The 26,929-nt window shown below is 50.9% G+C and overlaps 1 protein-coding gene across 3 annotated transcripts in view; it reads right to left on the bottom strand.

The window, feature by feature from the left end:
* Positions 1–26,632, bottom strand: part of SLC13A4 (solute carrier family 13 member 4) — a 49,168-nt gene extending 22,536 nt beyond the window's left edge. Inside the window, exons 1-7 of one of the 3 annotated variants that reach the window (XM_053218046.1) lie at positions 25,536–26,632; positions 19,919–20,047; positions 6,409–6,545; positions 4,258–4,430; positions 3,796–3,850; positions 1,049–1,088; positions 198–275 (exon numbers count right to left, since the gene is read on the bottom strand). In XM_053218046.1, the coding sequence (XP_053074021.1) occupies positions 198–275; positions 1,049–1,088; positions 3,796–3,850; positions 4,258–4,430; positions 6,409–6,545; positions 19,919–20,047; positions 25,536–25,634 (711 nt within the window). In that variant the 5' untranslated portion in view covers positions 25,635–26,632. Of the gene's footprint in view, positions 1–197; positions 276–1,048; positions 1,089–3,795; positions 3,851–4,257; positions 4,431–6,408; positions 6,546–18,894; positions 19,883–19,918; positions 20,048–25,388; positions 25,495–25,535 lie in introns of those variants that run through there. The other 2 variants (XM_027075545.2, XM_053218047.1) reach the window with 2 other exon arrangements.
* Between the last annotated feature and the right edge of the window lie 297 nt (positions 26,633–26,929).

The raw sequence follows: 26,929 nt of genomic DNA, 5'->3' as shown, positions 1-26,929 counted from the left end.
CGAAATCAATAGTGAGTTAGATGTTTTATCCCCGTGGCACGTGCAGGCCAGACATGCATGTGGCTGGAGGGCTTGGTGGCAGCTCACGGCCCTGACGCCCTCATACCTTGAAGGCCAACGCCCCTTGGGAAGCTCAAGGCCTTTCCTGTAGGAAACAGGGTCGGGGCGGTGGGGGGGCGGGGGGTGAGTTCTATTACCTGGGATCGGTGCTGCTTCTTGCCCTGGGGGCTTGCCATTTTGACAGGGTTGGTGATTGGGGGCACCCCATTCAGGTTCTGCAGCGACAAAGACCATCACACTGTCAGGAAGACGACGTGGTGGCCCTCAGAGGGACCACGTAGTCGCCCCCATGGGCACCCCACGCCTGCGCCAAGTGGAAATGGGAAACCGGAAACCGGGGGAGAATGCGCTGCAGGGGGCCGTCCCACTGTGCCTCCAGCCCGCACCTCCCCATCCAGCCTGATATCGAGCCGCCCATTTGCACAGGCTTTTGAAACTGGGCAGAGCACGGCTGCGTCCTTGCAGGAGAGCCCGGCTTTCTGGAACTTCATTAGCTAACGATGAATCCTTCATTTTTCTTTAACGCGAAGGAGATGAAAAACAAAAATCCCACCACAACAAAGTCCACAGTGTGGGCATCAAAATTTGGGCTGCCGTACGAAGACGTACAACCAGCTCTGGGGGAGGAGCGAGGCCGTAAACTCGGCTCTCCTCCGTGAATGTGACCCTTTTGATAGTTTTTGCGCGGACTCCCCAGTGCAAGGAATCCCGAGGGTGAATCTGTGGTTCCTGGAGGGCCGAGGGTCGGGTTCCCGCGAAAAAGGCCACCGTGCACTTGATGAAAGGCTAAGCCCTCTCGCGACCGGGGTTCAGAGGTACCCAGGCCCTTGCCAGGAGCCCGTCCGACCCCTCTCACGTCTGGGCTGGCGCGAGCACCTCTCTGTTCTCACACCAGCGGTGCTGCTGGGTTCCAGGCCGTCTCTGTCCCTGAGTCCGCTCGAGGGACCTCCAAGTGATCTTAGAGCACGGAAAACACCCAAAGCCTTACCTTGTCCTGCATCAGAGAAGTGAAGTCTGCAGTCGACGTGCTGGAACAAAGCAAAGGAAACGGGAACACAACAGTGGACCAGACCTCATGCCCTTCCCCGCCCCACCTTGGTGTTCCGCGTCGTGACTGCTCTGGGGTCCGGTTTCCTAGGCTGCAGAGAGACTAACCTCACGCGGGTCTTCCTAGCCTCCCGGAGATGCTGCCGGGATTCATGGGGACACAGCAGTACTAACACTACTCACTAGCGCGTTGTGCATTTGGGGGGCTGGCCCTTAAATACGGACGTCAGTCCTCCTGACGTTGTCGCCACGGATCGCTGGTCCCTGCATTTATAGAGCAGACAGGTGGGCCGGTCTCTGTCTGCCTGGAGCGCCTGGGCCCCCCGCCCCCCAACCACATTCTCACTGGCTGACTCGATGAAGGTCACCGGCCAGAAGGAGACATTTGCCACGTGCTTCCCTGAGGCTGCAGGAGCAGGGAGGGCCTGCACGCGGTGAGAAGCTGAGGTGAGCAAGAGGTTGGGTGTGGGGGGTGCGGGGAATTTCTGACACAGCTGCTCCTGTGTGTGCTGAGCCTCTTCCATGCCCGGGGATCCCCCACCCAGCCTTGGCCTTGAGTACAGAGGGAGGTGGGAACTTAACAACAGCACTCCTGGCTTACGCTCAGCGCTAAATGCATGCTTCGGTTTTAGTTCTTTTTTTTTTTTTTTTTAATTTTTTTTTAAACATTTATTTATTTTTGAGAGACAGAGAGAGATAGAGCATGAGTGGGGGAGGAGCAGAGAGAGAGGGAGTCACAGAATCCGAAGCAGGCTCCGGGCTCCGCGCTGTCAGCACAGAGCCCGATGCGGGGCTCGAACTCGCGGGCTGAGAGATCGCGACCTGAGCCGAAGTTGGACGCTGAACCAACTGAGCCGGCCAGGCACCCGGGTTTGTTTTAGTTCTGAAGGCAACAGGTGCTGTGAGCGCTCTGTGAAGACAGGTGTTGGACACGAGTGCAGGACTGGAGCCCTGTGGCCATCACCCCTGACCAGGCTACCTCAAGGGAGGGTGAGGAGTTGAGCAGGGTTTGGAGGGAAGCGTTCTTTGGAGAGGGTTGTTGGCCTGGGAGGAGTAGCGTGTTATGATGTTTCCCCTCCCAACTTCTCAAATCGGGTGAGGAGGGCAGGCCTGGAGCCCCTCAGACAGCCTGGAAGGTGCCGGCCACCGTGGAAGATGGCCATCCTCGCCCCACAAATGGCCTGGCCCCCACCAGCAGTCTGCTGAGGGAGTTCTAGGGACAACTTGAGCTCTTTGCTTCAGAGTCTGGGGACATGGATTCAGGTCTGGAGAAGAACAAAGGCAGGGCATGATGCCGAGTCTCTCTTGTCATGGGTCACGCACTCGGAAGGTGGCAGGGCGGGAGCCTTCTTGAAGAGGCCCCACCCAAGAGGCAGAGGCAACCCCAGAACGAAGGGGCTCTGGGGGGGAGTAAAGCGGCAGAGCACAGAACCAGGGGGTGGGGGGTGGGGGGGTCATCCGGGAGCACGTCACCACCGCCATCAGGCCTGGGGCTCGGCAGAGGTCACCTCAAGGGGACACTGTAGGGATGCTGAAGGTGGGCGCCCGGCCAGGCCAAGTGAGGGAGCCAGGGTCCAAGTCTCAGAGATGGTATGGACCCCTGGAGAAGTCGGAAGCAGCAGAGGGAGGGGCGGGGGCCCAGACGGTGGGAGGAGGAAGGGCCAAAGAGGAGTCTCTCCCCACGCACTCTGACCTCTGACCCTGCAGGCCTGGTGGGGGGTGGGAGCAGAGCTAGTCCCCGCCCTTCTGCGCCCTCCCCTCACATGTGCTGGTTTCAGTCAGTGCCAGTTCTCACGGCCCATGAAGTCACCAAACTACAAAACTCAGTTTCGCTACACGTCCAACTTTCAGAGGCGATACTCCTCAGCGACCCTCGAGGACAACGGTCTGATATAAAATCTCCAAATGAAATGAGCCGTTGATGGATCTGCCTCACGCGAATGTTTGGGGGGTGTATTTCTCCTTTTTTAGCTTCTCTCCATCCTCACATGGCTCTCTCCCCACTGTCAAGCCCACTACCTGTCACCTCATCTTTCCGTGTCATACCTGACAAGGCCAAGTCTAGTAAGACCACCTCTAGTATCTATAAGATACTTGGTGATCCTCTGAGAATCTTCAGTGACATTCATTATGCGGATGTTTCCCATTAATGAAATGTATTACTCTCCGAAGGACACCAATTCAGATGAAATTCTACCTGGTAGGGGCGCCTGGGTGGCTCCGTTGGTTAAGCGTCCGACTTCGGCTCAGGTCGTGATCTCGCGGTTCGTGGGTTCGAGCCCCATGTCGGGCTCTGTGCTGACAGCTCCGAGCCTGGAGCCTGCTTCGGCTTCTAGGTCTCCCTCTCCCTCTCCCCCTCCCCCTCCCCCATTTGTGCTCTGTCTCTCTCTCTCAAAAATAAACATTAAAAGAAAAAAAAAGAAGTTCTACTTGGTAGCTGTGTGGACAATCAGACTAGTCAGTCTTTCTGTCTCATCCCTCATCACTGCAACTCCTTGTGGTTGAGGGGGTTGCCCTCAGGATCTTGGCAAGTGGTTCCGAGGATGGAGAGGAAATCAGGACAGAGGGAAGTGTCGAGATGTGAGCCTGGCATCTAAAAGAGCTGTTCATGGGCTCAGGGCCCAGCTTTCCCGACCCCTGGAATAGACCCGGCAAGGCTCTGTCTGGGAGGAGGGCAGCCATACTCACTCTTCATTGACAAAGATGAGTTCCAGGGAGGGTTGACTGTTGTTTACATCGAGACCTACGGTATCAAAGGAAAGCAGACGTGAGATGTGGACGCTAGAGCTGAGCGTGTAGGGCAGGGCTTCCGGACTGGGGCTGAATGGGGAAACCAGGGCGTATCCTGCATGAGGACTGCCCTCCCTCCGCCTGAAAGCATGGTGGGGTGTGGAGACACACAGGCCCGGGGGGTGGGGGGAGAGGGGTGGTCATAACCGTGGAGTGTTCGGGGGAAAGGGGCAGGTGGTGGCTGATGTAGGAGGGGGAGGAAGAGCCAGGGAAGCAGGGTCATGGGTTACAAGGGCTGGTCTGGGATAGAGGGCAGGGGAGGGGCATAGATGAGGGAGCCTGGGGAGCCGCGCTGAGCCGGGCCGTGTCACAAGAGGAGGGTACGAGGGCGAAGGGGAGGTGAACTCCAGCAAACTGTACTGATGGGCTCGGCCTCTTCGGCGCTGGAGTTGCCCGCCACGAGCTGCTCCTCCTCGGCACTGACCAGCTCCTGCAGCACGGCCTCCACGATGGGCATCACCATGGCGGTGGTGGACGTGTTGGAGAGCCACATGGAGAGCAGTGTGGTGCAGCACATGAAGCAGAGCAGCAACCTGGAAGGCAGGGCGGCCGGGGCACAGCGTCTACAGCACGGCCATCTCCCAGGCCCCCCCCCCCCCCCCGCTCACTCGCGGGGCTCCTTTGGGGCCTCCTACGAACCCGATGGTGCTGGCTAGAAAACGGGGTGGGGTGGGGGTAGCGTGTGTCCAGAAGGTCCGATTTTTATGTCATGCCTTCAACTCTGTACTCCCAGGGCTTGGCACAGAGCAAGCATTAAATGAGTATTTGTTGAAGGAATAAACCACACGCCACGGGCCAATGGCCTCAGCTAGAAAAAAGCCCCTCCGTAAGCAGAGACTAGCTTTGGTAGTAGGGTCACAGGGCATGGACTTACTGATTGGCCAACTCTGCAGCCATTAGCTTGGTGATGACGTATGGGTTTTTTGTTGCCTAAAGGAATTCTTTTTTTGCCCTTGCAGCCAGCACTTCTACGGGTACCATTACATTCTATGCTCTGCAGCCAAGTCACCATACTTATTAGTGACCACGTAGAGATTGACGTGTGGAGCCCACAGTTCCGCTCACCGCTTGCCCCACTGTCAACCTGCTGAAAGCACAGCCCCCCGGGTCACCCAAGTGTCCCGTATCACTGCGTTCACTTTTTCAGCTGGTGTCATGAAGAGTCAACCCTTGGAGGAAAACACTAACAAAAAGAACTCTCAAGTGATTTCTCTTGGACGTTGAAAACCTAACAATGTGTGTTGGAACAGACAGGGTTCTCACTTCCGTAAGACAAGGCAACACAAAGACTATCCGTGTTTATTGCTTTAGGTGGGATCACTGACTCTGCACGATTTGGGGACAGCACATTTATCGAGTGGGTTACGTCAGGTGGGCCAAAGTCCTGGTGGTGTTTTTTTGTTTAGGCTGATGGTATGAGTTTGCCTGCCCGGGACCCCCACCAGCAAGCAAAGAGCACCTACCGGGGGTGGAAACATGTGGGGGGATGAGTTAAAAAAAGAAGAGTGGAAATGCGATGGGATAGGCATTCTTGAGTTTGACCTTGAGTTTGAGTACACGGAGGTTTTAAAGAGCTCCAGAGTCCCCACGTGACGTGTAGGTGCCATTGTGTGCCTAGGAGGTTGCGTGTGGGGTACAAGGTTATCGCTGAGCCAAGTGGCAAATTAACTTAAATTAAGCTGTAGTTAAGTGGGATACAGGAACATCCTTTTAGGCATAACCTGTATTCGTCTAAATGACCAATGTTGAAAACTGATACCATGTTATTTATTTATGCTCCATTGGACTCCCAAAGGAGTCAGGGCAGCTTACAAAAACATGTCATGAGAAAGTTGTAAATAGAAGGAGGTGAGACCCACATTCCAAAGGGAGAAGGGTCAGGCTCTTCAACGGAGCAGAGGTGAGGTTAACACAAAACTGTCAATCCTGACTTTCTTACATATCCCCCAAGGTTGGGAATCTCTCTATGGGTGTTCCTGACCACAAAGAGGGCACAGTCGAGGGCACGTGTTGTGATCACAGACGCCAGGTCAGATGCAACATATCTAAGCTGTGGGCTGAACCAGTGATAACAAAGTCTCAGGGTGGATGGGAGGAAACCTCCGTGTCTCCTTCAATGACAAAGGAGAAGACACCCATTTCGTCGTCCAGCCTGTTCCTTGTTATACCAGAGAAAGGTTGAGAAACAATGTACGTTGGTCCATCTTGTTTTACCTAATGGGCCCCTTGTGTTTTGTAACCTGCTGCCCTTACGGTCTAGATTACTCAGATAAACTCTTTAGACTGTGATAATAAATGACACCAAAGTCACACACTCAAATCTCTAGTCTATGATCAAGGGCCCTCTCACTGGAGAGTGAGGTAGGAGCCCAGCAGCCCTGACATCATCCCCTCCCCATTAGTAGAAAACCAACCCGAGCCGGACATCCCCCTGTGGCCCAGGACCACTGTCCAGGTGGCCCCTGGCTGCTGGGGGAAGCGCTATGGCCCGGCACCCCAAGGACCGCTTACATGCCCGGCTTGGCTCCAGCCATCATGACCATGCGCAGAGCAATGCGTTTGTGCAGGTTCCACTTCTCCACGGCAGCTGCCACGCAGATGACGCCCACCAGCAGCAGCGTGGTGTTCTTGAAGTATTCGGCGGCCACCTGCGGGAAGGCGGCACAGGTCAGCCCCTCCCCCGCCAGGGCCCAGAGGACCGGGCCGTACCCATCGCAACCCATTCTCAACCAGAGGCTGGCACGCAAGGAGGGAGGTGACGATTGTTAAAACAGCTGACTGTTTGAGACTATATATATAAAAAATAGATACATATATATCTCATATATACCCACATACATATATTCTATATACATGCATAACATACTACCTCGGGCAGGCACTGTTCTAAGTAGTTTACAAAGATTGTTTCAGTTAATCTGGCCAGTCACCCAATAAGGTAGATATTCTTCTGCATGCTTAAAAAATATTAAAACACTCTGTCTTTAATTATGATATCATTTCAAAGAATAAACACACACGTATAATTTTATCTTAAGCCTTAAAAAATTGTTAAAATAACTCTGGGCTTATCCCCGATCTCTTTTTTTTTCTGTAGCTTTTTAGAAAATTGTGTTCATTTTTCTTTTTTTAAAAGTTCTTTTAGGGGCGCCTGGGTGGCTCAGTCGGTTAAGCGGCCGACTTCAGCTCAGGTCACGATCTCACGGTCCGTGAGTTCGAGCCCCGCGTCGGGCTCTGGGCTGATGGCTCAGAGCCTGGAGCCTGCTTCCCATTCTGTGTCTCCCTCTCTCTCTGCCCCTCCCCCATTCATGCTCTGTCTCTCTCTGTCTCAAAAATAAATAAACGTTAAAAAAAAATTAAAAAACAAAGTTATTTTATTCATTTAGAGAGAGAGAGAGAGAGCACATGCATGCCAGCGGAGGAGGGGTAGAGAGAGAGGAGACAGAGAAGCCCAAGCAGGCTCCCACGTGGGGCTCAGCCTCACCTGTGAGATCATGACCCAAGTCAAAATCAAGAGTCGGACGCTCAACCAGCTGAGCCACCCAGGCCCCCCTATGTTCATTTGTTTTAATTAGAAAATTAATACATGCTTATTCTGGAAAACTTCAAAATATAGAAAAATTTAAAGGTGAAATTACCCTTGATCCTACTACTGTTATTACTTTGGTATATTTCCCTCAATTTGGGTCTATAAAGATACATAATTGGATTTACACAGTATGTATAGCTTTATATTCTGCTTTTCTCCCCATTTACATCATACCTGGATCATTATCTTATTTAACCTCAATTTGTTGGAAAAATTAATCTTAATAGAAGCATAATGCACCACACAATTTGGCCAATTTCCCTTTATTAAATATTTCGGTTAATTCCTTTTGTTTCAACTACAAATGGAGCAAAGAAAAATTTTCTGCTTACATCATTAACCTTACATAAATATGATAATTTCCTTAGGTTAGAGTTCTTGAGGGTATCTTTATAGCTTGCCTTAAATCTTTAAAAATTCTCTAAAATTTTTTAAAACTTTAAATAACCCTAAATAATTCCAAAGTGGCAAAGCTCCGAAATGATACAGTACAAGGAATACCTGGGGCAACTGTGTGGCTCGGTGGGTTAAGCGTCCGACTTTGGCTCAGGTCATGGTCTCATAGTTCGTGAGTTTGAGCCCCATGATGGGCTCAGAGCCTGGAGCCTGCTTCAGATTCTGTGTCTCCCTCTCTCTCTGCCCTTACCCTGCTCGCACTCTGTCTCTCTTTCTCAAAAATAAATAAACAGTAAAAAAAACCCCAAAAACATAAGGAATACCAACACACCGTCTACGTGTTTTTTTCTTCCTGAACCATTTGAGGGCAAGTTGCATATATTTTAGCCTTTTCCCCTAAATACCTCAGCGTATATTTCCTAAGAATAGGGATTTTCTCTTCCACAGCCGAGTACCAGTAATGAACTTCTTCCTGCCCCTTCGTGATGAGGAAGTGGAGACCGGGCCATGTTAAGATGCTTCCTGTGTTTAGGGTCGACAGACCAACCCTTAATGGATTTCCTTACTTGGTACTTCTCGACTCTGCTTTACAACCTGACTTCAAAGCCCGGTTCGGGCCTTCCTTGTGAAAGAAAACTTTCCTTGGGACTCTAGCCTCTGACTCCAGAACATTCCCTGTGGGCACCGTTAATTTCACCCACCACACAGCATGCAGGGCAACATGCTTGCACTGTTTTGTTTTGTTTTTTTTTCCCTGTGTACCTCTCTTGTCTCTCAACTAAATTTTGGGCTGCAGAATGGTCAAGGACCATGTTTCTTCCCGTATCTCTTAACACCTAGCAGACCAAGGTAGAAAAGCAAATGCTCGGGAAATATTTATCACGTGCAGGAGAATCGTTCCCAACAGGAAGCCATGGCAGAAACAGAGGAAAACATACAGAAAAGTTTAACTTCTAATTTAGGAACCCTCTTTAAAGCGGGAAAACGAGAACATTTCTAATTGCAGGAAAAATAAAGACTGCAGGAAACGCAGTGGTGTTGGAAATACGCAGTGGTGTTGGAAAAATACGTGGTGTTGGAAATAAGGAATATTTACATAATCATATGGTTAAACTTTGCTAATTGAGTTAACAAAACTCGTGATGTATTTATACTGGGAGGCTGGAGGGAGGAGAAGGGGGGTTGTAAGAGGACACAATCCTCATCTGCTGTAATCAGAAGGCATCTAATAACGTCTACAAGCGATAACTCAAGAGTTAATATAAGATTATCGAGTAAGAATAGTATTCAGTTCGGGGTGTCTGGGTGGTGCAGTCGGTTGATCGTCCGACTTCGGCTCAGGTCATGATCTCGCGGTTGACGAGTTCGAGCCCCGCGTTGGGCTCTGGCAGCTCAGACCCTGGAGCCTGCTTCAGGTTCTGTGTCTCCCTCTCTCTCTGCCCCTCCCCTGCTCATGCTCTCTGTCTCAAAAATAAATAGACATTACAAAAAAAAAAAAAAAAAAAGAATACAGTGCCCCAGAAGAAGCAGTTATCAAAGATGAAACCCTGGATGAGGGGGAGGTGAGACTTGGGGGAGAGGGTATAGTAAGGGAGGGGTGGGGAAGGCAGCTGCTGGTTTTGCATGATGAGTTTTTCAGTATTATTTGATTTTTCTTTTTCTTTTCTTTGTTAACATTTATTTAATGTTAGAGAGAGAGAGACAGAGTGTATGTGGGGGAGTGGCAGAGAGAGAGGGAGACACAGAATCCAAAGCAGTCTCCAGGCTCTGAGCTGTCGGCACAGAGGCAGGGCTCGAACTCACAAACCGGGAGATTGTGACCTGAACCAAAGTCCCACGCTCAACGGACTCAGCCACCCAGGCACCCCATTATTATTAGATTTTAAACTCTGTTAACACTTTGACAACATAAAAGCCAAAATAAAGCAGTAGGTTCCATTTCTCTCCCCACCCCCCACCTTTTCCCCCACGGAGATGTCCCTGTGTGCCACTGATGAGGTTTGTGTGGGAGGAGAAGGGTCATTGGCCCTCTACGTGACCGTTTCCTGGAGGAGCCCTCCACTTCTGCTTAATCTAATTCTTTTTTTTTTTTTTAATTTTTATTTATTTTTGAAAGAGAGAGAGAGAGAGAGAGGCAGGGCGTGAATGGGGGAGGAGCAGAGAGAGAGGGAGACACAGTCTGAGGCAGGCTCCAGGCTCTGAGCTGTCAGCACAGACCCCGATGTGGGTCTCAAACCCACAAACCGTGAGATCATGGCCTGAGCCGAAGTTGGATGCTTAACCGACTGAGCCACCCAGGCGCCCCTGCTTAATCTGGTTCTTGTTCCCAAACCCAATCCTCAGCTGGCACTGTTACTAAAGCTTCCTGAGGGCAGAGAAGGCTCCCTGCTCTGCTTGGCTGGTGACTCTAGGGCACAGTCCCCTCTGGGGCTGGCAGGTCGGCCTCTGGGCTGTGTGAGCATAGTCGAAGATGCTGCCCCCTAGCGGGAGGTGGAAGAACTGCGAGGATGCCTGAGGGCATGGCTGGAAGTGGGGGCGAGTTGGGGAGGGGGGGGATGTTACCTAGGACCTTTCTCATGGCACCCTGACCTTCCCAGGAGCTAGGAGGCAGTTCTGGGGCAGAACCCGTCTTTTCTTTAACTCTGTCTGCCGAGGAGGGAAACCCACAGAAGACAGGAGACAGTAGTCCTGGGTCACGATCCCTCCACTGGCCCCCTCCATGGTCCCCCCACTCGAGGCCCCCTGCAAAGCCTTTAAAAATTCAGCGCTGGGGCACCTGGGTGGCTGTGTCAGTTAAGTATCCTACCCTGGGTTTCGGCCCAGGTCATGATCTCATGGTTCCTGAGATCAAGCCCTGAGTTGGGCTCTGCGCGGACAGTACGGAGCCTGCTTGGGAGTCTCTCTCTGCCCCTCCTCCACTCGCACTCTCGCTCAAAGTAAATAAATAAACATTAAAAAATAAATACAAAGTCAGGGCCACCAGGTTTACTCTCGCAGGGGACTGGCTGGCAACATTTTCATTTTCTGCCTCTTTGCTATGCATCATAATAGCATCTCAGTGTGCGATGGCCTTTTAGGAGCGCAGAGCCTACAGGACAGGCGGGGCCCCTTTCTCTGGGTTCCTCTCGAAGGGAAGAAGAAAGGAACCAACACACAGAGTGCCCTCTACAAGCAGGGAGTTTGGCACTTTGCACTCACTTTCCCATGTTAGCTCTACAGGGGTCCTAGTAGGCAGGTACCCTTCCTTCCTACCTCCCTTTGCAGGTGAGGAGGCGGACGCAGAGAGGTTCGGGAAGTCTTCCAAGGTCACAGCATGAGGGGCAGCATCTGGATATCAGTCCATATCCGTCTGAATCCAAAACTACTACACTCGGGGTGGGCCTGTTGGACACCGGGCATCTAATTCAACTCTAGGGGAGTTTTCTTGGTCTCCCTGACGGCGTGGGCAGGCACACGTTTCCGTCTCCATTCATAGTCACGGTCCTGACGCTGGCCCCGAATAGCCGGGCCTGGGCCAATGTAAGCCCCGGGCCCAGCGTTAGCGGGATCTGAGGGCTCCAGGGTCAGCCAGAACTCAGCTGTGTGACCCCAGGTAAGTTATTCAACCTCTCTGGGCTTCATTTACTCATCTAAAAAAACCCAAAACCAAACAAAAAGATTACGGGATTCCCTAGCTTTTGTAAAGCTGTTGTAGAGTAAATGACAGATGCAAATCAGCCAGGAGGGCCCCCCACATTGACAACCAGGATTTTTAGCAGCTCTTCCTGTCACTAAGTAATCCACACAAAGACTGACCTGCTCTGAGGCCATGAGCACAGGAACGGGCCCAGGCACAAGGCTGCCTTCCCACTTTTACAAATTAAAATTCCATCCGATGGCGGTGTTTGTTAGCTGTCTAGCCCGCAGATTTTTTTTTTTTCAATAATAAAATCTTAGCTATTCAGAACCCTCAAGGAACACCAGGGTTCCAAGATTCCTGAGGGTTATTTTCATTGTTTGCTAAGCTGCTGCGTTGCTTACTTATGCTTGCTGTGGGCATTCCTCTCCCCACCACCTAATCTCTGGGACTAATATTCTCCGAGTTGGGAAACTAGATAACGAAGCTTGTGAAGCTTGTCTGGATTATTTGCAAAGAGAAACAGGATCCTAAACCGAGCACGGCTCCCCTGGGTCGAGTGCTCGCTTTCTGCGATGTTTGCAGTGGGGGTTTTATTGCCTTTTCTGCTCTGCGGTTTTTCTGCAGCCGGATCCCTGAGCTCAGAGAGCAGAGGTGCTCCTGGCCTGTGTTTTAGAAGAGGGGTGCTCAAGGAGGCTGCTTGGAAACGGAGATCAGACTAGGTGGGTTTAAATGGTTGCTTTCCCTGCAGATGAGCTGTAGACTCCTGGGCAAACTACTGAACCCCTGTGACCCTGGCACCCCAGCATTTTCAGTGGCGACGGTAACGACACCCAGGTCACTGAAGCCGTCATGACGTGGCCTTAAGGAAGCTCATGCAGGCGGGGTCTTAGAACAGTGCCTGGATGCCTGGCATATAGGAAGTGCTCAATAAATGTCCATTATTATTATTATTATTATTATTATTAAAGAGGTAAAACAAAGATAAAAAGCTTCAAATAAGATTGAGGGTTATGCCAGATGTATCAGCACGTCCAAATGAGGGAGTAAGAGAAAGAAATGAAATGAGGAGCAAGGGCGTGCCCGAATACGAAACCAAAGGTTCCCCCAAATTTTCTAAGTGACGTGGAAGCACATGGAAAGAGTGTCCTGACCCGGGCTGGATGGAGAGGCTCGGGGATCTGCCGGGTGTTGGTCTTTAACTAACTAGTTAATTGTTAGTGAGTTGCAGGTGAGATCCCTTAGGGATGAGCTCTTGAAATATCGCTTTCTTGGAGCACGGAATTCTTTACTGATCTCTAGATATGTTAGGTTTTAAATGTTTGAAATAGTTTCCGCAGGGGCGCCTGGGTGGCTCAGTCGGTTAAGCGTCCGGCTCTGGATTTCGGCTCAGGTCATGACCTCACGGTTCGTGAGATCGAGCCCTGCTGTGGGCTCCACGCTTAGTGTGTGCTTGGGGATCCTCGCTCTCTGCCCCTCCCCCCACTCATGTGCTCTCTCTCTCTCTTTCCCAAAATAAATAAATAAGCTTTAAAAAATGTTTCAAACAGTTTTTATAAAGGGGAAGGGTGTGCGTGGCTCTATTCCTAGACTTTGGAGGAGGGAACTCGGTTCAGCAGCCTCAGCTGGGTGCCCTTCTCCCGAGGAAGGTGAGCCTGCTCCCTGGGGCCATCCCCTGGAGGGGAGGCCCCAGAGCGGCCCATCCTTCCTGCCTTCCCGCCGGGGGGCGCTGTGGGGGCACTTGCGGCAAGAGAGCGTCGAAAATCCTCAGAGCTCCCTGTGAGGTCGCTATTTCTATTCCCCTCGTTTTCAGGTGAGTAAATGGCAGTTTGCAGACGTTAGGAGAGTTGCCCGAGCCTGGTTAGTGACAAAACTGGATTCACAAACTCCGTTCTCCCCTACTCCCAGCTTGGATCCTGATCCTTTCCTCTCCTTGCTCACGGCGGCAGCAGAGACGGCAGGAGGTGTGGTGGGTGTGACTGCGTCTGATGAGGCCCCCCCCCCCCCCCCGGGCACAGGCAGGGTGCCCCAGAAATGCGGACAATCAGCGCTCTGGGGGTCAGCTGGGGGTAGCTCTACAAGTGGTCCAGGAAGGTGGTCACCCTTCGGGAGACTAGTGGTCTCCCTAGTGGTGGCAATGGACTTCTTTTGAGGCTCTTTTGGACATCTGAACGATTTTGCAGTGAAATCTTTTAGACTCTCCGGAGGGCACGCCTGGGTCTGCGCCCCCTCCGCACTGAGCTGAGCCCCCAGCCAGAGCCGGAGCCCTCGCTTCTTTATTCCAGCCACTGCCCCAGCGATGCAGCCAAATCCAGCGTGGCCGACTCCCGGCCTTTCCCTGGGGAAAGGAATGCTGTTTCTGCTGGGTAAGTCTGTGTGGGCTCCAACACCCTCCTAATCACCTAATTGCACTCCCCAAGGACGGAGGTTTTCAAACCACGCTCACTGCCTCTGAAATTTCAGGAGGCTTGTGGGAAGAAGGACCCAAGCAACCAGGGCTCTGGGCCTCCGTGCCCAATTTGAGTAGGATTTCCTCTTCCATCTGTTTTATGTACTGAGTCTCCTAAGATGTGGTTTAAAGAAAAGGTCTTGTTGCTAGAAAAACATTCTTTGCAAACCCTACCCTAGAGAAGTCTAAAGCGGAGAGATTCCGAGGAGTGTTGACCTGGCCCAGAGGTTGGCTTAGCTCCTGGCGGGCCGACTCATAAAGCACCCCCAGTTTCTTCTCTGGGACCTTCTGAACTGCCCCCAGTGGAGGAAACCAAGGCAGGGGACTGGGTTCTGACTGCAGAGGCAAAGGGGCTGGCTCACATGTAGGGAGTAGCTCTTCCCACAGAAACATTAACTTGGCCTTGAAAGGCTGCAGCATCTGTAGGTTCATGGTTCCAGGCTCCACCTAAGGTGTGGGTGTAGAGACTCAGCACTGGCCTGTGTCTGGATGGCTGTGGGTGACGGGTAGCTTGGGTTCAGGCAGGTGGCCGGCCCCGATGCTCAGCTTACATCCCCACAGGCCTGCGTGGAGGCGGGGTCAACTTCCCTCGCGAGCAGAGTCCAGAAAGGCAGAGAGGAGAATGGTATATGAAATGCACCCCCACCCCCGGTTTAAACAAACAAAGAGAGCCAGGGTCTAGGTGACGGTCAGGAATCTGGCAGGTCAGAAAGATCAGGAACAAACAGGGAAGCAGATTCATGACATTGAACTCAAGTGTCAGGTGGCTGCAGAGGCCCTTTTGTTTTCCCAGCTGGAGCTGCCTTGCTGTCTCTCCCGCCCTGGCAGGAGCCAGAATGTGAAATGTGGCCCCGCGGTGCAGGGCCATGGAGACAGCAGAGGGTGACTGTGAGTGTGTGTGTTGGGAAGGGGAGAGATAGAAAGCAGGTGTCATCTCTACTGGAAGTAGTTCCTGGCCCTGGGCACTCCGGAGGCTGTACCAAGCCTGATCATTCAAACCCTGCCTTTTAGTGCCCCAGAGGGCCCTCTCGCTCCCATCCTCCTAGAAACAGTAAATCCTAGCTAGGTTGATCGACCCCGGTACTTTCCTGGGCTATGGCAACACATTAGAAGGGCTTAGAGGATTTCCATGGCAGATATAATGATAGAAGTGAGAGTCACGATGGAGGTAAAATAAAGAACAAACCTCAAATCCAGGACTGAGCTCTAAAGTAGTGGCAAGATGCTAACAAGAAGATCATAGAGTCTCAGAGTCAAAGGGCGCTGTGAACCCAACCCCTCTCCCAATCTACCTCTAGTGTCGCCGACGTGGTCACCTGGCTTGCATTCCCCGGGACGGGAATGCCTAGATACCACGTGGCAGCCCATTTCAGCACCTTCCCTCAGACAGGGTGGGTCTCTCTTATGGTGCTTGGACTCTTTGGACTGGTTTGACCCTTTGAGCCTAGTGCGTTGAGCTGCAGAAGCCAGAAATCACATCTCTCTGGAGCCTTCTCTTTCCTCACGTGACTCACATTCTAGATTTTTGACATCTGGGCTACCCACCACCGCATGAGCTCCTTATCTAGAATCTGATGCTCTGGACCCATATGTGTATTCATTCAGCAGGTTTCAGTATGTGTTGGCCAGTGGTTAAGAGAGCAAGTTCTGGGATCAGAAACACTCCTGGGTTCGAGTCCTGGCTCTGCTCCTTAGCAAGTTACTCAACCTCTCTGAACTTCAATTTCTGAACTCCTCTGTGAAGATAAAAATAATAGCCACTTTACAGAGGATTAAGTGATGCAGTGCATGTAGAGGACCTCCCATAGCGCCCAGCATATGGTAAATGCTCAAAATTTTGGCAACCCCAGTGGACAGATGATTCGTACTGAATCTGTACTCAACTAAAAGCCAAGGGTCCTTTTCACACAAACTGTTAACGTTTATCCCTATTAAACTTCATTCTGTCAGTTCCAGGCTATTGTCTCATCCTGTCAACATTGATTTTGTCATCGTACGTGAGTTGGCCCATACAGCTTGGAGTCATTGGCAGATCTGATAACGTGCCTTTTATATTTCCATTTGAGCTCTCTCTCCGGTCCGCTGCCATTATGTTACTCAAGATTCTTTAGGTTCAGCTGTTCAGCCAGCACTCAAGTTACCCAACTGTGTTATCATCCAGTCCACACTGGCCCCTTTGATTGAGAAATTTTTTTTTCCCCTAGAAAATTTGAAGGTTCCAAAGAAAAAGTTAATTTGTATTCAACAGCTTCTGTTTAAAAGGCTACGGAAATGATAAAGCCTTCTAGAAAAGGCCTCAGTCAAAAAGTGGTCAATAGAAAGGTTGGGCACTTGGTGGAGTAAATTTCATTTATCTAGAACATTCCCTCTCGGGGGATTGTGTGAAGCCTCTGCAAGGCCAGCAAACGAGGCATTATCACACGGGTCTTCAGTGTTTTCCAATTTGGTTTGTGCCTTCTCTCTGTTCGAATAGAAACTTCTCAAGGTCAGGAGCCATTTCTATCATTTTCTATCTCTTTGCAGCAAGACTGAGAGACGGAAGTCTGAGTTTTGCACCCCACAAACTCTTAACACCTGCTGACCAATAAATCATCATCATGCAAATTAACCATTTGTATGCCTACATCCAAGAGGACAGTAGGAAACTCAGAAGCATCAGGCGCGACATTCAAGAGGGCAGAAATTATGTGTTTCATTTTTGTCACCTTCAGGGTACCTGTAACATCCCACATCGCACATGGTAGACAGAGAACTCAGAAATTATTTTTCTGAATGTTGAGTGAATGACATGAGGGACAAAAGCCATGGTCCCAGAGTCATACTGATCCTATCCACATGCCTTCCTTCAGGTGAAGGGGACACTGTTGCCACACCAGCAAGAGACCTTGCAACTAAGAACCATTAACCGAGGGTCAGAGCAAGTATAGACCACACTGCATCCAGGCCATAGACACCACCAATCCTAGGGGCTGCGAATCTTCGTGGAGAGAGGACACGTCAATGGTAAGTTCATATCAGGTGTATCTGATGTACCATTTAAAGGATAAAGACATCACCCAGGCTCCAAGGGCAAAAAGCAACACTTGCAGCTGAGGTCTTTGGAAAGGCTTCACTGTAGAGGGTGATTGGGCAGGATTTTAAAGGTGGAGGGAATTGGAGAGGACTGAGTCAAGGCAAGGGGCTAGGCGAGCACAAGTGGGCTTGGGGAGGGACAAGTAGGTGATTTGTCTGCAGAGGGGACTCCTGAAGATCCCCAGCCTGCCTCTTCCCGGGGAGCCAGGGCGCATGCTGGCGGAGGGGTGTGGCTGCTGGTTGTGGATTAGGTGTTTGGAATAGGTTTCTATCTGCAAAGTTAGGTGACTCACAAAGGGTCATAAGCCATGTCCCCCGCTTAGCGGCATTTTCCTCTGATCTGAGTTGAAAAAGCCAGCCCAACAGACTCTGTCTGGCTTAAGCCGCTTCCTGTAACCCAACTGTTAAATATCATCGCCAGCCATTGCCACTTTATCAGACAGACGGGGTAGGGTCTTTCACCTCAAATGCTAAGACTTGCCCTGTGGCTCCCCCAGGGTTTTCCATCTCTAGCCCCAGCCATGACAATGCCTAATCCTTCGCCAGACAGTCTTGCTTTTCTCCTCACAAAGTCGCGTTATCCTTCAAACCACTGACTCAACAGCCTCATAGGTCTGGCCTGCCTGGCTGTGCCAAGGGGCGGGCCCTTGGACGACCGGTTGCCTAGCAACATCTTTGAGGCTTCCTGCTTCTGGCAGCCCTTGGAGAAATAGGGACACCATCTACTTCAAGGCTAAAGCAAGCTGTTGGCTTTGAGGCTGCTCGCCCTGAAATACAAAGATAGAAATCTTTTAATTAATAGTTAGCTCACTCTGAATGTTAAAGTTCAATTTTTTCTACAACGTCACTCTTTTCTCTGCCTTCTGTTTTCATTCCCTGACTCATTGGCTTTTGGCTTCTCCCTTTTAAAGAGAAACGTGCAGAATAAGCTTAGGCACTTTTCTTCAGAAAAGTCGTATTTAAGGTTGGTTGTTCTTGGGGAACCTGGGTGGCTCAGTCGGTTGAGCGTCCGACTTTAGCTCAGGTCACCATCTTGCAGTTTGTGAGTTCGAGCCCCGGGTTGGGCCCTGTGCTGACAGCTTGGAACCTGGAGCCTGATTCAGAATCTCTGTGTGTGTGTGTGTGTGTGTGTGTGTGTGTGTGTGTGCCCCTCCCCTGCTCACACTCTGTGTCTCTCTCTCAAAAATACATAAACATTAAGTTTGGTTGTTCTTTTAGGCGTGCACACAGACCAAACTACCTATTCTCTTTTCCACAAAGGAAGGGGACACATTGGAGCAACCCCTGATGATTTGGGTCACAGGCTAGCTTTTATATGGGTCCCAGGATGTTGGTGTTCTACCCATCTCCAGGGATAAAAGCACTGCTGATGATTAGAGGATCCTATCCTCTTTGGAACACGTAAAGCTACTACGGCTACTCATTGCCACTAACCCTCTCACCTCAAAACTGAAACGATACAGAATAAAACAAAGAAACAACCAAAACCAAAACCCAAAACACACCAAACACAAACAAACAAACAAACAAACAAACAACTGGCCAGTTGAGTCCATCTGGTAGAAAGACAACCTATTCAGATGAAGTCAAGTACAACAGTTACAGGGTCGCCTAATTCTAGCCTTGGACTTTCAAAAAAGTTCTGTTTTTCATGGTTAAGGCATCCCATAGGCCCAGCTTCATTATTTCTTCCTCACATCACACAGGAAAGGAGATGCAGCGTTCTTAGTAATAACTCACCACGAAGCTACTTTATGGAACGTCTTCCTTCTGGCATAGCAAGCAAGAATATAGACTTTTAACCTAATAGATAAGAGTTTAAATCCAGTTCTGCTACTTCCTACTTTGTGATCTTGAGTGAGTGTCTTAACTCACTGAGCCTCTTTCCTCATCTGTAGAGTGGGAATATTAACACCCACTTGTAGAGAGATCTCAGGGGTACTGCATAACCGATATATTCCTTCCAGTATAGTTCCTGGTTCCTAGTAGACCAGCAGACATGAATTCCTTTTCATCTTTCTTCTGTGCCTCTGTCCTTAGTCTCTGCCTTTCAATCTTTACTGGGAGCTGGAATCAGAGACCAGGTGCTATGACAAGAGTCTAGATAGTCCAGGTATTACTGAATGAGGACCATCTTTCCTGTTGCTTCTGGCTTCTGGTTGTGTGTTTCTTCTTTCCCACTTGTGGTAGGTGTGAGTGTTTGCCCTGAAAGCTGACCACAACCTGGGCTTGATATTGACAATTTCTGTTTGAGCTTTTAAGAAGGCCATAGAGAGAGAGAGTGGACAGAGAAGGCAGGTTCTAGGTAGACAGCAGTCAAGGAAAGAATACGCAGTAATCTTGAGTTGGGGAAGAAGGAATCGAATTTTCTTTCTTTCTTTCTTTCTTTCTTTCTTTCTTTCTTTCTTTCTTTTGAAGGGAAGTAGATGAAAACATTGTCAGGACTCAGGAAAACATGGTAAGTTTCTTTGTCAACAAACATTTATTGAGCACCTACCGTATATGGGCTCAGGTTTATAATAAGGTTCCAAAGACCTGGGACACTGATTCCTGCCTTTGAGTACTTATGCTTTAAGTGGGCATACCAAAGACTGACAAAGGTCAACCCCAGGTTACTTGCATGTACCAATCCCACAGTTCGTAGAGGGTTTCAGACTGTAGGAGCAATTGGATGTGACTGATCAAGTAAGGCTTCCTGAAAGAGACAGTTTGAAGGAGACGAAGGTCATGGGCGAGGAACCTGGAGTAGCAGGTACAAAGGCTTAGTGCTAAGAGAGTGTGCCAGAGGGTGAAAAAAAGCCCCCTCCTCAAGTCCTTTGTGGCTCTCCTTTCACCCTGAGCCCACTTTCACTGGTCCGGCGGGGACCCGAGCAGGGGGCTGGGCCACAAGCGGTCTCACCTCACTGGATCGGAGGACTCCGAAGAACGGGTAAAGGAAGGCAGGCACCAGGGCTGCAGCTCCGAGGGGCACCGCCTCAGACACCCAGTACACAGCAGTCACGATCAACACATAAGCACATGCGGCCTCCTGGAAGGGAAGGGGAGTAGGCGGTTAGCCACAGGGACAGCCATGGCCCCTGAGAATCCAAATGAGACCCAGGGGCAGAGGCAGCTGGTACCCAGAGTCAAAGATGGGCACGAGGACACAGCCCTGGGTGGGGGTGTGTGTGTGTGCAAAGCTGGCCTCTGGTGGACACGTGGCGGGGCCCACGCTTTGGCATGTGAAGTAATGGCTGCTCCTTGGGGGGGACCAGTGCCTGGCACGTGGTTTGCAGCAGGATGGCCACCAGACTGACCATGTCCCAGCTCTGCTTGTTCTTGAAACTATGCAGGGTGGGGACCCCAATTAACTGCGGTGCTCAGACCCGAGATCATCCGCTCTCAAGTTGGAGTTCATAGCTTTAACACGGAGCATGATATTTTGGTGTCGAGTTGACGGGGCGCAGATGTTCTCGGCATAGTTGAAAGTAGGGATCAATTTGTGTAACCAATTCAGATGTGAGCTCTGAGACTGGCCCTCTTTGGGGCTGGATAATTCCTTGCAGTCGGGGCTGTCCTGTGCATTAAGATGTTTAGCATCCCTGGCCTATACCCACTAGATGTCAGTAGCACCTCCCCATCATGACAACCAATGTCTTTAGACATTACTAAATATCCCTCCGGGTGGGAGTGGGGAAATTTGTCCCGGGGTGAGAACCATCGCCCTTACCATTATCTGGTTCTCGTTGCCCTGGGACTTCATTCCACCTGCCTGATGCCCAGGGAGACATCCATTGGACATAGGGGATAAAAAGTGCTGTCTACCTGGAAGGGAAGGGCTGGAAATTTACGAGTTTCCCCCAACCCCCTCCCTTTGCTGGCTATACCACACTGGTGTGCACGGCATAAAAAGGCACAACATTGTTATCAACAATCAGCCCTCCTTAACCTCAGCCTTTAGTAATTCTAGTTGCTCGGGATGATTCTGATTAATGGTGCTGAGAAAGGTCGCTGGCTTACTCTTGGGAGACGTCACTATCCAAGGGCCCTAACAACAGACTTGGAGGGCCACTGTATAGAAGGTGCAAGCTGGCTGTGGGTTCCTCAATTTATACGTAGTTCTAAACCATCTGGGCTCAGGTCTGACCTACCCTGAGGCTGGCTGGTGATCAACAAACCTGACAAATCTTGTTCTGTTTATCTCTCCCTTGGGTTCAGAACAAGCCTCCTCAAACTCTTGCACAAAAGTTACAAAAGGTCACCATGATCCGTGAGGGGCGTCAGGAGTGATTAACCCAGCTTGGAAGAATGGGACCTTGCTCCCTCCTGATATGCATGGATTACTGCCTTGGGGTTTGAGAAATGGGAACTGGGCCCAATAATTGTTGACTGTAGCTCCCACTGAGATTTCCTCTGGGGCCAAAAGATCAGAGAGAAGTTAAAACTTTTGGAAGTCACTGATAAGACAACAGAACCAGTAAGGGGGGGGGGGGGGGAAGGCGCCATTGGAAAATAATGCAATTTAGAGAAATACCAACTTTGTTGCAGAAACAAAACTACCCAAAGAAGCCCTTTACCCTACTTGGGCCCACTTATTTCCATCTCTTTTCTGAGAAACAGAATGGCAGGTCTCCCGTAACTCAGCTGAAGATAAAGGGGGCCCTAACGATGGGACAGAATATCTGTCCCTCACTGAGAACTTTCGGTTTTTCTTGTCATAACAGAGCCACAAATTAAGTTAGGGAGGGAAGGGGCTGCAGTGGGAAGGGGTGACAGACCAAGAGAAAGAATGATAGAGAAAAAACTCTCTACCAGGCATCATTTTAGTTTGAATTAGGAAGATTTGGGTAAGCCAAGGTAAATTTAGGAATTAGGATGGGTTGGCTTGGAGGAAGTCAGCAAACCACTTTCATCCAGGATTTTTTTTTTTAAGTAGGCTCCACGCCCAGCACAGAGCCCAAACCCACCGCCCTGAGATCAAGACCTGAGCTGAAATCAAGAGTCAGATGCTTAACCGACTGAGCCACCCAGGCGCCCCTTCATCCAGCATTATAAAGAACAGGATAACCTACCATCATCCTTTTTTCCCTGAACTTTCCTTAGAGCAGAAGAATGGCCAAGAGAGGGCCTCCATTTGGCCTTTCCATATTTCTTGCCCACTTCACCCATGGAATTTACATAAACTTCCTTTTGCTCCTTCTGAACCTTCTCAAAGTTCAGTGGGTAAGCTTATATTTAGATAACCCCCAAAATCTTGTGAGGTTTGATTATAGGACTCCTGGGACCCCACATCTGGCCAAGGTCTGGCAGGTGGCTCAATTAATATTGGTTGAACTGAACTGGGTTCCTCTGTTGGCTATCAGGTTTCTCTTATCTATCGGAGAGAATATTCTGGAAACCCTAGGTCCCTTATCACTGCCGCTAGTCAGCAGGTATGTAGGGGCGGATGAGTATGCAGGCGGTGCCTTTAAAGGAGAGTGTTGCCAGCTCTGTGTTGCTGCCTTTTATAAATAAAGGAGGAAGCTCAAAAGCTGAAAAGTGGCTTTACCCACATTGGAAGTTTCCTGACTCTGCTACCAACTGATGTGTGCATCTGTTCCTTTTCCATGCTGCCCGGTCACCTCAGTGATGTGCCATTCAGACTTCACTGGAAGGGGCTTGAGGTCTTCTTTGCTGTCATAGATGGCTGTGACGCCTTTCTGCAATTAAGCTGGGGCTTGGGTGTAACTTTTATCCCACCAGGGACACTGAAGCGGGGCTAATTTATGGACGACCCCCACCCCCCCCCCCCCCCGTCCCCTCCTCTTCTGTAACATGGTAAACTGAGTTTGGGCCCCTGGTTTTAGAGAGCTGGTCAGGAAAAAGGGGAAGGTCCTTCTAATCCTTCCTAAAACGTAGCTGTGGCTTGGCACTTTGAAGAATCATCAGAACAGCAGGCCAGGAGTTCCTGGCCGGGTCCTTCCTCTCAGCTCCCACCCAGGGTAAACAGGTCCACTTAGGAATCCTGAGGATTACATATCAGAATCTAAAAGTTTTTTTTTTTTAATTGTTTTTTCAACGTTTATTTATTTTTTGGGACAGAGAGAGACAGAGCATGAACGGGGGAGGGGCAGAGAGAGAGGGAGACACAGAATGGGAAACAGGCTCCAGGCTCTGAGCCATCAGCCCAGAGCCTGACGCGGGGCTCGAACTCATGGACTGCGAGATCGTGACCTGGCTGAAGTCGGACGCTTAACCGACTGCGCCACCCAGGCGCCCCGAGAATCTAAAAGTTTAATGCACAGGAGTAAGAATGGGTCAGAGACGTTCTATGTGTTGGCTTGTCCCGGTGACCTCAAGGTGCTTTTACATCATCGTAGAAGAGGAGCAGAGCCCTTGTTGACACTGTGACACACGGAGAAATCGTCTCTGCAGGGCAAACTGGGTAGATGGCAAGAAAGCTACGCCTGAAAGGCATGGACCACCCCAGGCTCCATCTGGCTGTCCCGAGGGAGGGAGTCAAAATATCCACCCTCCGCTAATCCAGGTGCCTGGGGTAGTGTTATGTCACCTTTCTTAAAAGGCACTTGTTCTCAGCAGGGGGTGATTCTGTACCCCGCCCCAGGGGTATTGGTAATATCTGGAAGCATTTTTGGCCATCATGGGGTTGGCAGTGTGTGCTGCTAGCCTCTAATGGGTAAAGACCCGGGGTGCTGCTGAACTCCCTACAGTCGCAGGACAGCCCTCCCCACAACAGAGAATTATCTGGCCCCCAAATGTCACTAGTGTGGCTGTCGAGAAACCCTGTTCTAAGGTGACAGAAGGGGCTAGGTCAAGAAAGGGCAACGTCTCTTGGTCTCAGTAAGTCCAGCTTTAAAAATCTCTTCGAAGAATCTTTACAGATCCAAACAGAGCAGAGGCCCAGCTGCCCTTCCTTTTCTTTCCTCTTTAAGATAACACCTGTCTTCCTTCGAGTTTATTGATTATTTTGCTTGCTTCAATAACGGGTTTCTTTTTTCTTCTTGTGGATGCTTCTTACTGTCATTGGTGACTCAGAAGCTCAAAGCCAGGGCCTCAGAATGAAATGGAGGCAACACCACACCCTAGACTCGTGGTCTCCAAACACAGGGCTGACTCGGGGCCACAGAGGTGCCTGATACTTCCATGGAGAAGAGGGCGACATGTCTTTGGTTAACACTCCCTTAAATGCAATCTGACATTGAGTAAAAAAACAACAACAACAAACCAAGAAGAAAAACAAAGAAGGAAAGAAAGAAAGAAAGAAAGAAAGAAAGAAAGAAAGGAAGGAAGGAAGGAAGAAAGGAAGAAAAAACCAACCCATTTGGACAGATCAGAGAATTGACTGGTGTAAGCCCAGGAAAACTGTCAGCAGCAATCACTGTCTGCTAATCCCAGCCTGCTGTTAATCAGCGTCTCCTTGGCACTCTGGGGTATTTATTCTAGTAAAGATTTAAGCCAGTTTGTTTTTAAGACGAGCCACTCTAATCCCCTCTATTTAACTTTGTAACTCAATGTCGGTTACCAAGTTACTCAGGGAGCTGCCTGGAAAATCTCTCCCCCTCCCACAAACATGATTAACCTCTCTTAGCTTATTTTTCCTGAAGTTTTAAGGGTAGTGGCAGCCGGAGGCGGGGTAGAGACCCTGAGAGGAGGGGGAGGAGGAGGAGGGAGACAGAAAGGGAAAGGGAGGCCAACAGTGGTCTGAAAAGCAAGCCAAAGGCAGAGCCCGAGCTTTCGGTATCTCTGTTCTTGCAGACCCTGTCAAAAATCAGGTCATGGGCTAGAGTTGGGGGCTTCCTTATTTCTTTTTTATGGCATCACTGAATGCCCCCCCTTCAAGGGCACAGAGAAAACACAGCGGATACAAATAATCAAAGGGCCATGCGCTGGGGACTGGGGCAATATGCCAAGCTCTGCTTTGAATGTGAAGTTCAGAGGGAACTTGAGCGATTGCATTTCAAAGCATGGTTATCAGAAGCTGGCATGGCCGGTCCACAGATGGTGGGTGGGGCAGAGGGTCTCCACAGAGACACCCCAGTCCCAGTCCCGAAGGGCAGTCCTCTGCCTGCCCATTGCCCCCACCCCCCACCCCCTCAGGGTCCTTCCTGGGAGGTCTCCCTCTCTCCAGCTCCCTCACGGGAAGATGGTCCCATGTGACCCCGGACAAACGCTGGCCCAGCAGCGTGTCCTTCTCCATATGGACACCGCGTGCCTCCCGTGGCCAGTTCGGGCGACCCAGGGATGGTGTAGCACCCATCAGCCGGTCCAGCCGCCCTTCCAGACTCCCCCCCCCCCCCACCCCCCCGGCAGGGGGCCACGCGGCTGGGGCCCTGGGAACGGGGTAGAGGAACAGAAGTGGCAGTTTGGGGGAAGAAAGCATTTGAGCCTACCCCAGAAAGGCACGTGCAGGCCTTGAGCCCCGGAGAAAACCCTGTCGAGAGGTGCATCGCACCCCATCCCTCGCCGTCCCCGCCCTGGCACCCGACGCCCGGCCCGGCAGGGACCCGAGGGGACAGGCGGGGACAGGCGGTACTCACGCTGCTGGGGTGGAGCATGGGCAGAGGCAGCAGCAGCAGCGGCACGAAGATAACGAGCAGCAGCTTTCTCGCCCGGAGAAGGCCCTGGAGCAGGCCCATCGTGGACCTCTGTGCGCGGGCGGGCCGCCAGGGGCCTCCGGCGACGGCTCAGTCCGGAAAGGACTTCTCAAAGCCTTCTCGGCTTCCAAGAGTCCTCTCTTGTCTTGGGGGCAGAAAAGGAGGGCAGTTACAGCTCCCGTTTGCACAAAAGGCTGGGCTCCTTGCCTCCTTGTTTAGGTGGGATTGGTGAGCATGGTTTTGCGCCCAGCAGAAAGGGAGCGGGAAAGGATCGTGAGCCGAGGCATAGCGGGTCCCCCTTCGTGCGGTTACCTCTAGAGTGACTTCTTTCTAGGGCCCTCCATCATGTTGCCGCTCTCTGATGGCCTGTTGGGGCAGTACCGGCCTCTCCTCTACCTGTGCTTGCTGAACCCCCTTCCCTTAACACAGCCCCCCCACCCCCCCACCCCAAGTTTGTCAGCGGCAGACGCAGACTTCAGATAGGGCTGCTTCTCTTTCTGGCACCTTAACTCGGTTCAAATTTCTTTCCTTCCAATTGGTTTCCCACTTATAATTTGCCTTGAGCCCGGGGCCTCCAAAGCAGGGGGGAAAAAAAATCCCCAGGACTGTCCTCGTCGTCCCGGGACAAAAATCTCGCTGGGGGCCCACCTTAACTTTCCTTCACCTATGGGAAGCCGGACAGGAGGCAGCAGCCCCGCCCATTCCTCAAAGCCAATCGGTACTTTGGAAAGAATGAGGCCGGATCTCTTCCAAAGGCAGCTCTTGATTGGTCCCAGCAGGGGCCTGCTGAGTCCGCAGAAGCTATAGGAAACTTGCAAAGCTTATTTTTGTTTCTCAAACGTCCTAGGGGCTGGAGTGACGATCATCATCGTCGTAAACACCATCCCACTTATGCAGAGCTGTCCCTGGGAGAGCCACTTACCAACCTGGTCCTTAGGAAGATGTGTTCGGTGGCAGGGAGAAAATGAAATACAATCATTCGGGGGGAAGTTGGCCCCCAGAGTGTACAATATTACGCCTTTCAGATATCCCTGGTGACAAAGATCATTTGCTTCAGCATCTGAGTGAGTACTACTCATCTGGACCAGCAGAGGGTGTTAGCCTCTAAAAACCAGTTCTTCTTGACTTCCAAGGCAGGTGTAATTGTGGACAGTCCAGGCTCCCTCTGAGGTTATCTTGCCATCGTAGGATGGGCTATGATGACCCATCTCTTTCAATGCACGTTAGAGACTGGCTACCGTATATACTGCATTTGGGCCTCACTCTTGTGATGATTTTGTAACTCAGAATGACAATATCACGTGCGTGATGTTTGGGTGGCAAATATTAAAGAGGCT

Source organism: Acinonyx jubatus, chromosome A2 (genome assembly GCF_027475565.1).
Source record: "Acinonyx jubatus isolate Ajub_Pintada_27869175 chromosome A2, VMU_Ajub_asm_v1.0, whole genome shotgun sequence".
NCBI lineage: Eukaryota > Metazoa > Chordata > Mammalia > Carnivora > Felidae > Acinonyx > Acinonyx jubatus.
This window is presented reverse-complemented; position numbering and strand designations above follow the sequence as displayed.